The following is a 14,928-nucleotide window of genomic DNA, read 5'->3' as shown; positions in this document are numbered from 1 at the left end:
ACTCTCTCCAATATATTTGCACTGGAGAGTTGGGCAGTGACTAGGGATGATAGAAAGAGAATTGATGTCTTTGAGCTGTGGTGCTGGAGAAGAGTGTTGAATATACCATGGACAGCTGGGAGAACACATGGGTTTGTTCTGGAGTGGGTGAAGCCAGGCTGCTCCTTGGAGGCAAGGATTCTGAAGCTTCGTCTGACATACTTTGCACATGTTACGAAGAGGGACCGTCTTTGGGGAGGGACAACATGTTTGGGAGGGTAAAGGAACAACGCAGGAGAGGAAGACCCTCACTGAGATGGATTGATTTAGTAACTAGGGTAATGGGGGTAGGTGTGTCAGAGACAGTGAGATTGGCACAGGATAGAGCAGGATTTAGGGCTGTTGTACATAGGGTTGCTAAGAACCACAGGTGACTCAACGGCACATAACAACACAACAACAACAAGGTGCACTTACTCAGGCCATAGTCTTTTCAGTCATTTGCTATGCATCTGAGAGCTGGACAATGTATAAAGATGGTTTTGAGTTGTGCTGTGTTGTGAGTTTACCACGGACTGCCAAAGAATGAAGAGATATATCTTAGAAAAGGTTCCCTCCCTCCCAGTGCTGATTGAATGCAGGGACGGTAGAGCTTTATCTTTCATATTTAAGATATGTCGCTAGAAGAGGCTATTCTTGGAAAGAGATAACTTTTTTTTGAAAAGTGTAGAGTCAGCAACAGAGAAGAAAAGCCATAATAAGATGGATTGACATGGTGATTGCAGCAACGGGCTCTACTCTATCTGAGATGGTGAAGATGGCACATTATAGGACAGGATTCAGGTCTCTTGTTTCTAGTGTCACTATGTGTCATACTATGCTTGATAGCACCTAAAAACAACTACAAGAAGCATTCAAGGAAATAAAAATCCTCACCACTGGGCCAATAGACAAAATCGTGATAGATGAAGAAAAGACTGAAGTTGTCAACAATTTCATCTTACTTATATCCACAATCAACACCTTGGTACCAGCAGTCAAGATATTAAAAGATGAGTTGCACTGGGAAAATCTACTGTCAGGGACTTCTCCAGAGTACTAAAGAGTAATGATATCAATTTAAAGACTAAGGTGTTCCTGACCCATGGTATTTTCATTTACTTGCTATGGATCTGAAAGTTGAACAATTAATGATGTGTGATTCTGGGAATAATTTTGCTTTGTATCTTTTATAATAAATACATTATAAATAACTTAGACACTGAAGAAGGATCAATGAACATGTATTTCTGTGGATCTTTGGAGATACACATTATCCAAATATGGCATTACCTGAAAGAAAAAAAGAAGTATTAGTTATATGGCACAGTGTTTTGCTTGGGGTTTTGGGTTTTTTGGGTAGTTTTCAAAATAGCATGATAAGATGAAGAGAATGAGTACTGTTTTGCGGATAAATAGTCATGATAAAGCAGTTAGTATCTTTGTTGGGCTGCGAGCCAAAAGGTTAACTGTTCCAGTGCACCCTTTACTCTGCAAGAAAGTAGCCAAAAGCCAGATTCAACTCTAAAACCGTGAATTTTCTTTTGCTTAGCAGTCAGCTCTTAATTGAAAGGTCATCGGTTTGAATTCACCAGGTGAAACATGTGGCAGTCCGATTCCATAAATATTGACAGATTTAGCAAACCCGTGAGGCAATTTGCACTGTCAACCCAAAGGTAGGAGGTTGGAAACTACAAGCTGCTCTTCCTGTGACAATCTCCCTCTGTGTGATTTACTCTCAAAACCTGAGGGAAGGTCAGGAATAAGTCAGTTCTGACTGGAGGGCACATAACAATAGCAATCAAATAACATAGGGTTGGTGTGAGTTAAAATAGATTTAATAGTAATGGATTTTATTTTGTTTTCTGAAGATGTGAAACTACAAAAGTATGAGCATAAGCAATGTCAGAAAGAGAATCTGAACCCAAGGGGTTTTTTTGTTAAATTTTTTATTAAAAACAAAATTTCTATTTTATACTGATTTACTTACAAAGTTCTTATATTGATTTTTCATACCAGATCTTTCCTTCACCCAACCCTCCCTCCACCCATCAAACTGTGCGACCCCCTACCCCACTCCCATTCTCACCCCTCTGTTCCCCTCTTTCCCCTCCTTGGAACCTCAAACACGTTTTAGTAGTTATCTTTCTATTTCTACAATAATGATTTTCTACAGTATTTATCCTTATGGGACTGAGTTAGTTCACTCAGCAATAATGCTCTCCAGTCCCTCCCCAGTGAAGTAATGATTTTCAAAATCATTGCTCCTGTGTGCTGCGTAGTATTCCATTGTGTAGATATACCATAATTTCTCAATCTATTCGATTGTGGTTGGGTCTCCATAAGAAAAAGACTGATTATACACAATTATAAAATGGGCAAAAGATGTGGAAAGACTTTTCACAGAGGAAGATATTCGGATGGCCAATAGACAAAAGAAGAAATGTTCAAAATCACTAGCAATAAGAGAGATGTAAATCAAAACCACAGTGAGATGCCATCTCACCCCAGGAGTAGTGGAAAAGTTTAACAGGACAGCAAGTAATAAATGTTGGAGAGGATGTGGCGAGATAGGAATTCTTGGACACTGTTGGTGGGAATGTCAAATGGTACAACTGCTCTGGAAGGCAGTTTGACATTTCCTCAAAAAGCTAAATGGTGAAATTCCATATGACCCAGCTATTCTACTGCTTGACATATACCCCAAGAAAATGAGAACTGAGGCACAAATGGAGATTAGTACATCAATGGTTATAGCAACATTATTCACCACTGCAAGAACATGGAAACAGCCAAAGTCTTCTTTATAAAGATAATTGGTTTTTAAGTAACTAGTCTTCTTTAAGAAGCTCTGGATAGCCTAGGGGTAAGGAGCTATGCTGCCTATCCATAGGCATGTGGTTCAAATCCACAAGCTCCTTGAGAGAGATGGGCAATACACTCCTGTGTGTTTAATTGCCTCTGAAACCTCTGAATAGTCTGCTAGACGTTGGTTCTGTTTGATAGTACGAAACAACAACCACCACCACTCTTCTTTTAGTGCCCAGATCTCCTAATGGAAGACTGAAGACAGAGTTTAGGGCTTCCTTTTTCCCCTTCCTTTTTCATTTTTATGTTTTGAAACTATGAACAACAAAAGAAACAGAAATGTCTTTTTTTAAATCTGTGATATTTATTTCCATACTCTTAAGTTTGAGTACAGGGGGAGGGTGGGGGGAAAAGAGATACACTTTAATAATATTGTACAAAAGGCATCAATTCCCATTTCAAAAATAAATGGGAAGACTTCACAGTCAAAGTTCAGTAACTTGTCAGCATCTACCCTGGAACTCAGCTGCAGGATCAACTCCTATACTTTCTTCTTTTTCTTCTATTAGTGTCCTTCTTTCAGCTCCAGTCAATTCAGGATACTAGGAGCACTTCTAAGAGCTAACAGATTTGAATATGAGACTGATAAGTAAGAATTATTAGAGTCTGGTGACTGACCTAATGATTTGTCCCAAGAATCAATATGGTCCGAAGGATAAAAAAGGAGAGCAGGCCCCATTATAGATCACCTAACCTATGCTCTCTCCCTCACCTAGCATTGAGAACACTTGGATTTCATCTGGTACCACGCACAAATTCTTTGCCTGTAAATCGCAAAGTTTCGGAAGGTCTCTAAGAAATTCAAACCTGTGATGTGGCCAGTAAATTTTTTTTTCTTTCCTCATTCATGTCAAGAAACATTCATGGCCTCCATGTTCATACACCAAGCTGTGAGCAGCCTCTCAGCTTGGCAATAGCTGTAGCAAACCTAAGAGTCTGGTTTATTGAACCCAGGAGGCCCACTCCTGCTGTTGGAGAAGGGGAAGTCCCTGTCTCATCATGAAGTTCAATTCCTACCTAGATTGGAAACCTATTTTTCTCTGCTCTTTAGGGTTTGGAAGATGAAGAAACATGTATTGTTGGTTGCCAAGGAAGATGTATTAGACTGAACTGAGGCACATCTTACCAATGTCTTTACTATCTTGGCATGGAGGATCTCTGACCATCCTCAGAAGCTACCTTGCCTTTGTTCACACTATTGTGTTGACCCCTGGGAAGGGGAGAATGGTAAAGAAAGGAATGCAAGGATCCAGCTTAGTCAGATGGGCTCTCAATTTGGAACCAGGAGGTCTTAGTTAAAGTCTTTTGCAGCCCCACAGAACCAGCCCCTTCCTCGAGGTACTTCTTTGCCATGCTGGAGCACCCACCAGGGACTGGAAAGGATAGAAAAGGCCACTGGCCTTTATGACAAATTGAAAAGGCTGAGGTGGAGCCAAGGTTAAGGTCAAGGTCTAGGCCCTATTTTCTTATCTCCCACCAAAGGTTTGAAGTTTGTGAATCAGGAATGAATCATGGTCCCCGATCCTTAGGCCCCCCTCCAAAGCAACTTTTTTCTTGAAGGGATGGGGACTAAGGGAAGGAAAAACATTCCTCAGCCTCAACACCCTGACAAAACAGGGTAGACAGTCTCAGAGGATTCAAATGGCTCTTGGTCCCTCTGCTGCAGAGAAACTGACTAGATGTAAAAGGATTCCCAATTTATTTCACCCTCTTTTTTTATGTGACCTTTAGTTTGATTGATTAGTATTTAGTGCTGATACCTAACTTATCCCTGGGAAGGTGAGAGAACAGAACTAAAGATAAAGCAGACCCATATCCTTGCCTTCCTTCCAAACCTGACCTTTAAAACAGATCACTAGTCTGCAAACTCCTTTTATGTTTCTGAAAATGCCCACCTAACCCCAGATGTCCTGGTGATGCCAGCCTCCTAAATGATGAAATAGAATATACCTGCCAAGCTTCCCCTACAGTGGGTAGGAGGAGGTAGGAATATGACTCTCCATCCAGCCCCTACAGTGAGTTTACTCATCACAAGGCACCTTTCCCCAAAAGGAAAGCAAGAAACATGGAAGCTTGCTTCTTCCTCATCTGGCTAGCAGGGCTGCTAGAAGGTTGAATGCAGGGTTTGAGACCCTACTGCCAAGATAAAGAGTCCGATCACCAAGTCCAGAGACAAGATGCATAGATGGAGGTGAGCTGGGAGGACGCTTGGAGTCTAGGGGTTGGGTGCACTGGAGAAACACATCAGGAGCTCTCATGCAGGTTTCAGGGGAATGGAAGGGACCATCTGAGAAGAAAGAAGGTCCATCCTTTTCCTGAAGAACAAGACCAAGCCAGGCTTCACCTGAGAATGGGTGGTAATGGTGGTGCTCCACGGGCAGCTCGGTTTGTTTTGCTAGGACATATTTTCTGAAAATGTTTATGTTCTTCTGGAGCAGGAAAGTCTTCTACTGGATGGAAGGAATACTTTGACTCAAAATCATCCAAGAAAGATTGGACCGTAGTAATAGAATCTCTATGGCCATTCCTCAGGGGTGGAGGTGGAGGAGGAGGAGGCCCAGCTGGTGTCCTTGAGGGTGGAGGGGGAGGCTTTCCTCGACTCAGAGGTTCTGACCCATGCATTCGGTATGGTGGCGGGGGAAGGGGTGCATCCCTGGCACCATTTCGGATCATGGGTGGTGCGGGTGGTGGAGCTGCTCCTCGGCTGGGGGGGTCTCGGGCTGGGGGAGGTGGCCGGTTACTTTGTAGAGAGGGAGAGGCTGAGGTGGGTGGAGCTGGCGCTAGGCCGCTGACAGGCCCTGGAGTCTTCCTATGCAAAGACTTGTGCCTCTGTGGCAGTTCTGGGGCTGACTCATTAGTGGGGCTGGAAGGCCCATTGGGGACCCCAGGAGGCTGGCGGTAAGGCGGTGGCGGAGGAGCCAGAGACTGGCCATTTGGTCCTGTTCTGATATTCACAGGAGAAGGAGGTGGTTTTACTGGGGGTGGAGCAGGAGGTCCCTCTCGACCAGGGTAAAGCCTTTGTCCAGGTGGCAAAGGTTTCGCTCTGTTGTAGGCGGGGGTGGGGGTGGGGGTGTTGCTATGCAAAGGCAGAGGTGTAGGGGGTGCGTTAGCACGTCGCCCTGGGGGTGGCGGAGGAGGGGCAGAGGAGCTGTGCTTCATGCCGGTACTCCTGGTGCTATTGGGCCTAGAGAGGTCCAGTAAAGAGAGTCTCTGTGTCCGAGGCAGGTCTGGGAGGGAGGCTCGGTTGCTGTCTGTATCATGTTGAGGGCGGCCACTGGATGTAGACCCTGGAGGCCTTGGGGCAGCAGCTCGAGAACTGGGAACTTGTAGAGCTGGCTTACCAGTTGAGTTTTCTGGAGCATCCTTGGCTCCCACAGGTCTGAGCTTCGGCACTCCTCCTTGGAAGAGCCCTCCCTTGGGCTGCAGGGCTGCTGCTCCAGAGCCATAACCACCACTGCTGCTTCCTTTGGGCTTCTCAAGGATGGGAGCACTCCGATCATTAATGTTGGGCACCTTCTTCAGCTTGGTCCCTTTGCAGATATCCTGTAAGAGGGCACCTCGACCACGCTGCTCCTCTCTACTCCGCTTGGCCTGCACTGTGTTTGCCTGATTAAAAGCGGGAGGTGGAGGAGGGCCAGGTGGGAGTGGGCGGGGAGGAGGGATTGGCATCTTTGCCTTGCTCCCATTTGGCACTGCTCTCTCTCCGTTTTAGTCTGCAGCTTTAGGTCACTCATATACCTCTAAATAATTCACAGTAATCAAGAAGCTGCTGCAAACACTTCAAGTCTAGATGCTTTACAGACAGACAGGGAAAGATACAGCAGTTTTTCCATTCTAGACCTAGGCGATCTCACCCAACCTTTCTGGATCCCTTATTTCCTGTCTCTCAAGAGCCTTCCCTTCCATTTTCAACCAGAGCTCGATACCGATACCGATCCCTGCCCACTCGTCCCTCCGGAGATCCCCACGCCCCCTCCTCCCGGTTCTTCCGACCCAGCCCCCGGGCGCCTGGAAACAAAAATGTCTTATTCTGGACTCTTATCATGCCAATAATACCTCATCATATGTTCCTTTTATACAGTTCTCTCCCTTGTCTGTTTCAGTGCCTTGTACATTATTTATCTACTCTTTTCTTAATTTCTCCCAACCCCTATTTCAGTCTTGTTCTATTACAGTGGCATAATAAAGTCGTTGGAGGGCAGGGGACTGTATAAGAACCAAAGAACTCCCCCCCCACCAAGAACAAAGCAAACTGAGGGGGAGGGGAACAGGGAGGAAAATGTGCAACAATGAATGAATGGAAATCCAAGTTCTTTATAAACTTTAAAGGAAAAAAGCGACTTAAAGAAGCTATGTTTATTAAAGAGACAAGCAAAAAAGGACAGCTAAAATTTAAATTGGCATTTGATCTGGTAATATTTTGAAAACTATACTTAGAATAAATATATTTTATAAATTTACCTGAATTTTTTCCCATTGATTTCATCAATTTGATTACTGAGCCCTTTGCAATATGTATTATGAAGAAAAATTATTTGGAAAAAAAAGTTAAACATAAAAAAAGAAACAAAAATGCCAATAGTTTCTACATATTCAATTTAGTGACACTGATTATATTCTGCATGTTGTGCAAACATCTCAATTTCTTTTTCTAGGTTGTTCCTTCCTCATTAACATAAACTCACTGACATCTAAGGTTCTTATCTACTCTTCTGTTGTTATCAGTTTGATCACATAATGTTGTTGTTGTTAGGTGACAACCAGAATGTCTGGACACCCTATGAACAACAGATCTGAACCATGGCCTATCCTGAGCCATCTTCACAATCTCTGACACACTCCAGTCCATTGCTACAGTCACTGTGTCAATCCACCTATTTGAGCATCTCCGTCTCCTTCACAGTCCCTCCACCCTACCAAGCATGATGTCCTTCTCCAAGGATTGGTCTGTCCTGGCAACATGCCTGAATGTGAAATGGAGCTTCAAAATCCTTGCCTCCAAAGAGCAACCTGTCTTTACCCTCTGTAGGACAGACTTGTTTGTTCTCTTAGCAGTTCGTGGTATTCTCCATAATTTTTTCCAGCTCCACAACTCAAAGGTATAGATTCTTCTTCTGTAGTCCTTATTCATTGTCCAGCTCTCTAATGCATAGCAAGTAATACTGAAAACCATCAGTTGAATCAGGCACACCTTAGTCTTTAGACTGACATCATTGCTCTTCAGTACTCTAGAGACATCCCTGATAGCAGATTTTCCCAATGCAATTAATTTTTTATTTCCTGGATGCTGGCTCTAAGAGTTTTGATTGTGGAGCCAAACAAGCTAAAGCTGTTCACAATATCAATCTCTTCTCTGTCTATCAGGATGTTGCCAGTTGGCCCAGTGGTAGACTCTTCTAAATCCAGCTTGAAAGCTTGACAGTTCTTTATGTACTGGTTTAGCAATTTTAGAATGATCTTCAGCAGTATTTTCCTTGCATGTGATATTAACAATATTGTTCGGTAATTCCACATTCTATTAGATTATCTCTCGTGGAAATGGGAATCAATATGGATCTCTTCCATTTAGTAGACCAGACAGCTGTCCTCCAAATTTCCTGGCATACACTGCTGAGCACATCCAAGACTGCATCTGTGATTTGAAACATGACAAATGGTGTTCCGTCAACTCTTAGAGCCTTATTTTTTGCCAATGACCTTATGCAGCTTGAACTTCTTCTTTCATTACTATTTACTTTTAATCATTTAGTACTTTCTGAAATATTTCATTGTTGGCCAATTCTTTTGGTATTGTCATTCTGTGTACCGAATCGCTTCTTTTGCAGTTTCCTAGATCATTCAAATTCAATTGGTTGACAAGGATTGCATCCCCTAATTGTGTAAATATTCTTAGTCTTTTCTCAATTATTCCTTTTTTAACATAAACTCACTGTTTCCTTTCCCTTTACATTGGATTATTATTTCTCATTCTTTATTTCTCAATGGAATCATTTCCTTTGTGCATGAAATTTTTGCAAGGCAGCAAAAACTAGCAAGAAAGAAGGTCTCTAGAGTTTTAGGGTCTTCTGTAATTATCTATGCAATCCTTCTAAAAATACAGTTCTCAGGCCATCAGCACCAGAATCATTCCACAGTGCTAAGAGTGCCGACTCCAGAGCCCAAACCAGAGCCTGTTGTACTAGTTGGCCTGGAGGTGGGCCTGGGATTCTCTCTGGACAAGGAAATGATAATGTATGATCTAAAGTAGCTCTTACATGGACTAACCCACGCAGTTCACTAGCACTTACTATTTCAGACATCTTGTCTTTGACTATGAGCTCCCTGCCACCCCAGAAATTCTCCCCAAGTTTACTATAAACGTCTCTACCAACTGGGTAGAATTCCTACCATAACGTCTTACTTTTTGGTGGAAAGTGCTTTTTTTCCGCATGAGCAAGGAGATTCGGTTTGACCCAAGAACTCCTGCCGCTGTCCGGAACAGATCCTTTGGCACTGGCATGACCAGACATTTTACAGCCACCGCTGAAATGCCTCTTTTGAGGTCTCAGTAAGCTGACTTGATTGCTTCTTTCCACCAAGCAGTTGGATTCTCGCTTTTCATTTATCTCCTCCAGAAGCTGTTTATTTTTTTTGCATTTTTCGACTATTTCATAGGTTTTGTTTGTACGTGCCATTACATTAATAAGCCAATCAGCAAGTGACTCTTGCTGTCCTGCAAGCAGATGGAAACACACTCTCAATTGATTGCTCAACTTGGAAACAGATACATTCAGATATTCACAATTCCTCTTTTTAAAAAAAAAACAAAAACCCCAACACCTCTACCACTCCACCCCATGCCCTCCACATGCCTGTCCTTCACCTCCCTTCACTTTTTAATATTAATTATTGTTTCTTGAGATCTATTTTATTTTGCTTTTTCCTGTGGCACGAGTCAATGCAGAGCACACACGTACACACAGAGAGAGCATTAAAAACAACCCAAAAGGTGCCAAACTTAGTGCTGGGGAGTTGGTTCCTACTCACAACAGCCCTCAGGACAGAGCAGAATGCCTCATAGCGGGTCTGGTGTTCTAAATCTTTACAGCGGCAGACTGCCACACCTTTCTCCTAAGGAGCGCTGGTAAATTCTACCTGCCAACCTTTAGGTTACTAATCATGGGCTTACTAAGTATGCTATTAGGATCTCTTCAGAAAGAGAAGATATTTCCTTTTGGTTTAATAATATGCATTGTTTTTTGTTTTTAGGAATGTTGTTTCTTCTGTATAAGAAAGTGATGTTGTTGTTGTTGTTGTTGTTATGTGTCTTTGAGTCGCCTGAGACTCATAGCGATCTTATGTACAACAGCCCTAAACCCTGCTCTACCCCGTGCCAATCTCACTGTCTCTGACACACTTACCTCGATTACCCTAGTCACTGAATCAATCCACCTCATAGAGGGTCTTCCTCTCCTGAGATATCCACTCTCCACTCTCCAAGCATAATATCCCTCTCCAAGGACTGGTCCCTCCCGGCAACATGTCCAAAGTATGTCAGACAAAGCTTCAGAATCCTTGCCTCCGAGGAGCGGCCTGGTTTCAACCCTTTCCAGGATGACCCTGTCTGTTCTCTTAGCAGTTCATGGTATATTCAATACTCTTCTCCAACCCTACAGCTCAATGGCATCCATTCTCCTTCTGTCATCTCTAGTCATTGTCTAGCTCTCTGACACATAGCAAGTGATTGCAAAGACCATGTCCTGCATCAGGTGCACCTTAGTCTCCAGATTGATATCATTGCTCTTCAGCACTTTGGAGAGGTCTCAGACTTTCCCAACTTATTGTAAAAACATATAGAAAAACTTTAGGAAGGAAAGTTTAAATTACTCTGGATATGGAAATGAGCAGCACTAAAATTGTAATTATTTTTCTCTTAATAAGAGTATTCAAAGAGATTGTACTATAAAAACCATGAAAAGATATTTAGATGATTACACTAATGGGACCTCTGGTGGCCTAGTGGCAAGAAGCTTTGCTGCACTCCCAAAGGCAAGCAGTTTTAATCCCTCAGTTGCTCCATGGTAGAAGAATGGGCAGTATCCTCCTGTGTGACTAACTGCCTCTGAACACCCACCAGAGGGTCAGGTATGGGTCAGTTCTGACTCTATGGTACACAACAAAAACAACCACCCTAGAATAGGACACTCACTGAAATAGAATAAATTATGATTTACAGCTATTCTGCATTGTTTCTGAGGCAATAACTCTTAATGAAAATAAATTCATCCACGCTTCTCCCATGGAGCGAATGGCATATCTAATTGTTAATACTTCAGGGCAACAAGTAACACACAAGAAACACACTATGCCAGAGGTCCTAATCTATGTTGTGCACCGTCAAGTCAGAACTGACCTCTAACTGACCCTCTGGCAGGTGTTCAGAGGCAGTTAATTGCATGGAAGAAGATTGCCCCATATTTTTCTTGCAGAGCAGCTGTTGGATTCAAACCATGAGGCTTAGGGATTGCAGCACAGCTTCTCACCACTAGGCCACCAGATCTCCTTTACTAACTGTATAGCCTTGGTTAAGCTGTTGTTGTTGCTGAGTCAGAACTGACTTATAGCTGACACTGTGGTGGGTTTTCACACAGGATGAGACTGCCCATCTTTCTCACATGGATCTGCTGATGGATTAGAACTATTTGACTTCAGTTTAACAGCATGCTGTCTTACTCACTACATTATTAGAACTCCCTTGATTAAGTTACTTACTTATTTTGGAGAACCAATTTCATTATATGTTAAGTGGAGGAAAAAAACCCCACAAAAACCTCACAAGAATGTCATAAGGGTTAAGTGACCTAACATATATCCAAAGTTTATGGTCATCCTTATTCATTTCCCAACTCTCAGATGCGTAGCAAGTGATTGAAAAGGCCATGTAGGTGCACCTTAGTCTTTAAACTGACATCATTGCTCCTTATTACTTTGGAAAGGTCTTTGACAGCAGACTTTCCCAATGCACTAGAACTCTTGATTTCTTAACTCTGGTTACAAAGAGTGCTGATTGTGGATCCAACTAAGATGAATTCAGTGACAATTTTAATATTTTCTCCACATATATGATGTTTCCTCTCAGCCCAGTGGTGAAGATTTTTGTTTTCCTGTTGTTGAGATGCAATCCACATTGAAGGCTGAGGTTTCTGATCTTCTACACCAACTGCTTCAAGTCCTGCTTGCTTTCAGCAAGCAAGGCTGTGTCATCTGTAGAACACAGGTTTTTGAAGTCTTCTTCTCATCCTGATGCCACATTCTTCTTCATAAAGTCCATCTTTTTAAATTATTTGCTCAGTGTACAAATTGAATAGATATAGAGAAAAAATATAATTCCAACCTAGAAAATTATAGTTAATTATCAGTATGCTTGCTAAGCATCAGAAAGCTGGACAATGAACAAGGATGACAGAAGAAGAACTGATGCCTTTGAGTTCTGGTACTGAAAGAGTATTGAACATTCTATGGACTGTACCAGGAGAACAAATAGGTCTTTTCTTGGAGAAGGTGAAATTCATTTGCTCATTAGAAGTAAGGATTTTGGTGCTTCATCTCACATACTTTTGGCATGTTACCAGTAGAAACCAGTCCTCGGCAACGGACATCATGCTTGGAAGAGTAGAGGGTCAGCACAAGAAGAAGACCCTGCATGAGATAGATTGATGTGGGTGAGGTTGGCTTACTCACCTAGGACAGCGTTCAGAGCCATAGGGTTGCTATGGGTCACAGGTGACTCCACACTGCAAACCGCTGGTTGCTAGACTGCTAACCTAAATGCAAGTGTTCACTTATGTACAGATTAGTTTTGGGAACCTGATGGAGTAGTATTAGTATTGCTGTTTGTAAAAACCAACTGAAGAGAGCTGTGTTAATGGCTTGTTTCAGTACAAAATAAAAATACAAACCTTTTCTTAAAAGTACTAAGAATTTCAAGCTAATGACAGCATAACATTAAACAAAGACAACACTTTTCTGAGCATAGAACTCTATGTGACCACACAAGTTGCATATTCATGAAGTCAGTCCTGAGTGTTTACCAGTTTTTATAATCTCTTAACCCCATCTATTATAATCCAGTGGTGAGGGTATTTGTTTTCTAGATGTTGAGATGTAATCTCTTGAAGTCTTTGATAGTCTTCAGTAAGTAAGTGGTTCAATCCTTCTTCACTTTCTGGAAACAAACAATTGGCATAACATAGGTTGTTGATGAGTCTTGCTCCAATTCTGATGTCACATTCTTCTTCATAGAGTCCAGCTTCTCAAATTATTTTCTCAACATACAGATCAAGTAGGCATAGATAAATGAATTCTTGATGCATATATTTCCCAATTTTATACAATGCAATATTCCCTTATGTGTTCTATCAAATGGCTTCTAATCTAGAACATAATTATTCTGGAATTTCCATTCTTTTTAATGTTAGCCATAAGTTATTATGATTCACACAAATGCTTTTGCATAGACAATAAAGTGCAAGGAAACATTTTTTCTAGTATCTTTCTTTTTCAAAAGCCAAAATCCATGTGGCATCAGTAATGAGTTAGGGAAGACTTGAAGGGATGAGCAGTCAGTATATACACATTGTCTTCAAGTCCACTAGGGTTTCCAAAGTTGTAAATCACAACAGAGGAGGCTGCCCATCTTTCTGCTAAGAAGTCTCTACTGGATTTAAACCACTAGAGAGCCGTCATGTGTGCATGTGTTTTGTGTATATATGTTCCATTTATGTGCAGCTCTGGTGGCCAGGTGCTAAGGTGCTGTGCTGTCAATCTGAAAGCATGTGGTTTGAATTCACCAACTGCTTCAAAGGAGAAAGATAAGCAACCTACTCCCTTGTAATTTACAGCCTCTAAAAACTCACTGGAGGGTCAGTATGAGTCAGTTCTGAATCAAGGGAACATAATAGTGACAATAGTCCATTGTGAGTGAATATACTCATGGTTTCTCCTCGCCGACAGTTTAAAGACTCTGAAAATCTTATGGAGGATCAGCTATGAGTTGGTTCTCAATAAATTGCAATTATTGAACAGTATCATTGATATCATATGCAAGCAAGATTCTGCTGAAGATTATCCAAAAACAGCTGGAACAGCACATCAACAAAGAACTGCCTGAAGTGCAGGCTAGGTTTAGAATAGAGATATTATAGCTAATGTCAGATGGATCTTGCCTGAAAGCAGATAGTACCAGAGGAATGTCTATCTGTGTTTCATTAATTATGAAAAGGCTTTTGGCTATGTGGATCACAACAAACTGTGGCTGACTCTGAGAAGAATGGGAATCCCAGAACATTTGATTGTGCTTATGTGAAACCTATACTTGGACCAGGAGGCAGTCGTCAGAACAAAGCAAGAAAACACTGCATTGTTCAAAATTGGGGAGGGTGTGCATCAAGGATGTATTCTGTCTCCATATCTTTTCAATCTGTATGTGGAACAGATTTTTCTGGGAGGTTGGGCTCTAAGAGGACACATCAGGATTGGAGGAAGACTCATCAACAATCTGCGTTATGCAGATGACACAACCCTGCTTTCTGAAACTGAGGAGGACCTGAAGCACTTGTTGCAGAAAGTCAAGGACTGCAGCCTTCAATATGCGTTGAACTCAATATCAAGGAAACAAAGATTCTCACCACTGGGCTGATTGACAGCATCATGGTGGATGGTGAAGAGATTGAAATTGTTAATAGCTTCAGTTTGTTGGCTTTACAATCAACAGTCTTGGTACCAGCAGCCAGAAAATTAAAAGATGCATTGCATTTGGAAAGTCGGCTGTCAGACACCTCTTCAAAGTATTGATGAGCAATGATGTCAAGTCTGGAGACTAAGGTGCACCTGATACAGGCCATGGTCTCTGCAATTAGTTGCTATGCATCAGAAAGCTGGGAAACGACTAAGGATGATAGGAGGAGAATTGATGCCTTTGGGCTGTAGTGCTAGAGTGTTGAATATACTATGGACTTCTAGGAGAACAAATAGGTTTGTCCTGGAGAGGGTGAAGCCAGGCTG

The 14,928-nt window shown here is 42.1% G+C and overlaps 1 protein-coding gene and 2 pseudogenes across 1 annotated transcript; 1 reads left to right on the top strand and 2 right to left on the bottom strand.

Annotated features, from left to right (window-relative positions):
- Nucleotides 1–1,291: 1,291 nt before the first annotated feature.
- Nucleotides 1,292–9,560, bottom strand: LOC102857261 (UPF0732 protein C1orf227 homolog). Its single transcript, XM_006887885.1, has 2 exons — nucleotides 9,287–9,560; nucleotides 1,292–1,311 (listed from the first exon to the last, which is right to left on the bottom strand). Exons 1-2 carry the CDS (start codon nucleotides 9,558–9,560, stop codon nucleotides 1,292–1,294), a joined length of 294 nt encoding a protein of 97 aa, XP_006887947.1.
- On the bottom strand, nucleotides 5,227–6,555 carry LOC102856858 (annotated as a pseudogene).
- A 484-nt stretch (nucleotides 9,561–10,044) lies between the features above and the next one.
- Nucleotides 10,045–14,928, top strand: part of LOC102869861 — a 37,999-nt pseudogene continuing 33,115 nt past the window's right edge.

This window comes from Elephantulus edwardii, unplaced genomic scaffold, assembly GCF_000299155.1.
Source record: "Elephantulus edwardii isolate Elephantulus edwardi_28Jun2011 unplaced genomic scaffold, EleEdw1.0 scaffold00063, whole genome shotgun sequence".
NCBI classification, from domain to species: Eukaryota; Metazoa; Chordata; class Mammalia; order Macroscelidea; family Macroscelididae; genus Elephantulus; species Elephantulus edwardii.
Note: the sequence above shows the minus strand (reverse complement) of the source record. Positions and strands in the feature narration are given on the sequence as shown.

Bases quoted from the DNA above. Each gene is read 5' to 3' on its own strand.
- LOC102857261 (XM_006887885.1), bottom strand. From the start codon at position 9,560: ATGGCACGTACAAACAAAACCTATGAAATAGTCGAAAAATGCAAAAAA. The intron at 1,312-9,286 runs GTAAGACGTTAT...TTTTTCTTTCAG, and splicing joins AAAGCACTTTCCACCAAAAA to GTAATGCCATATTTGGATAA.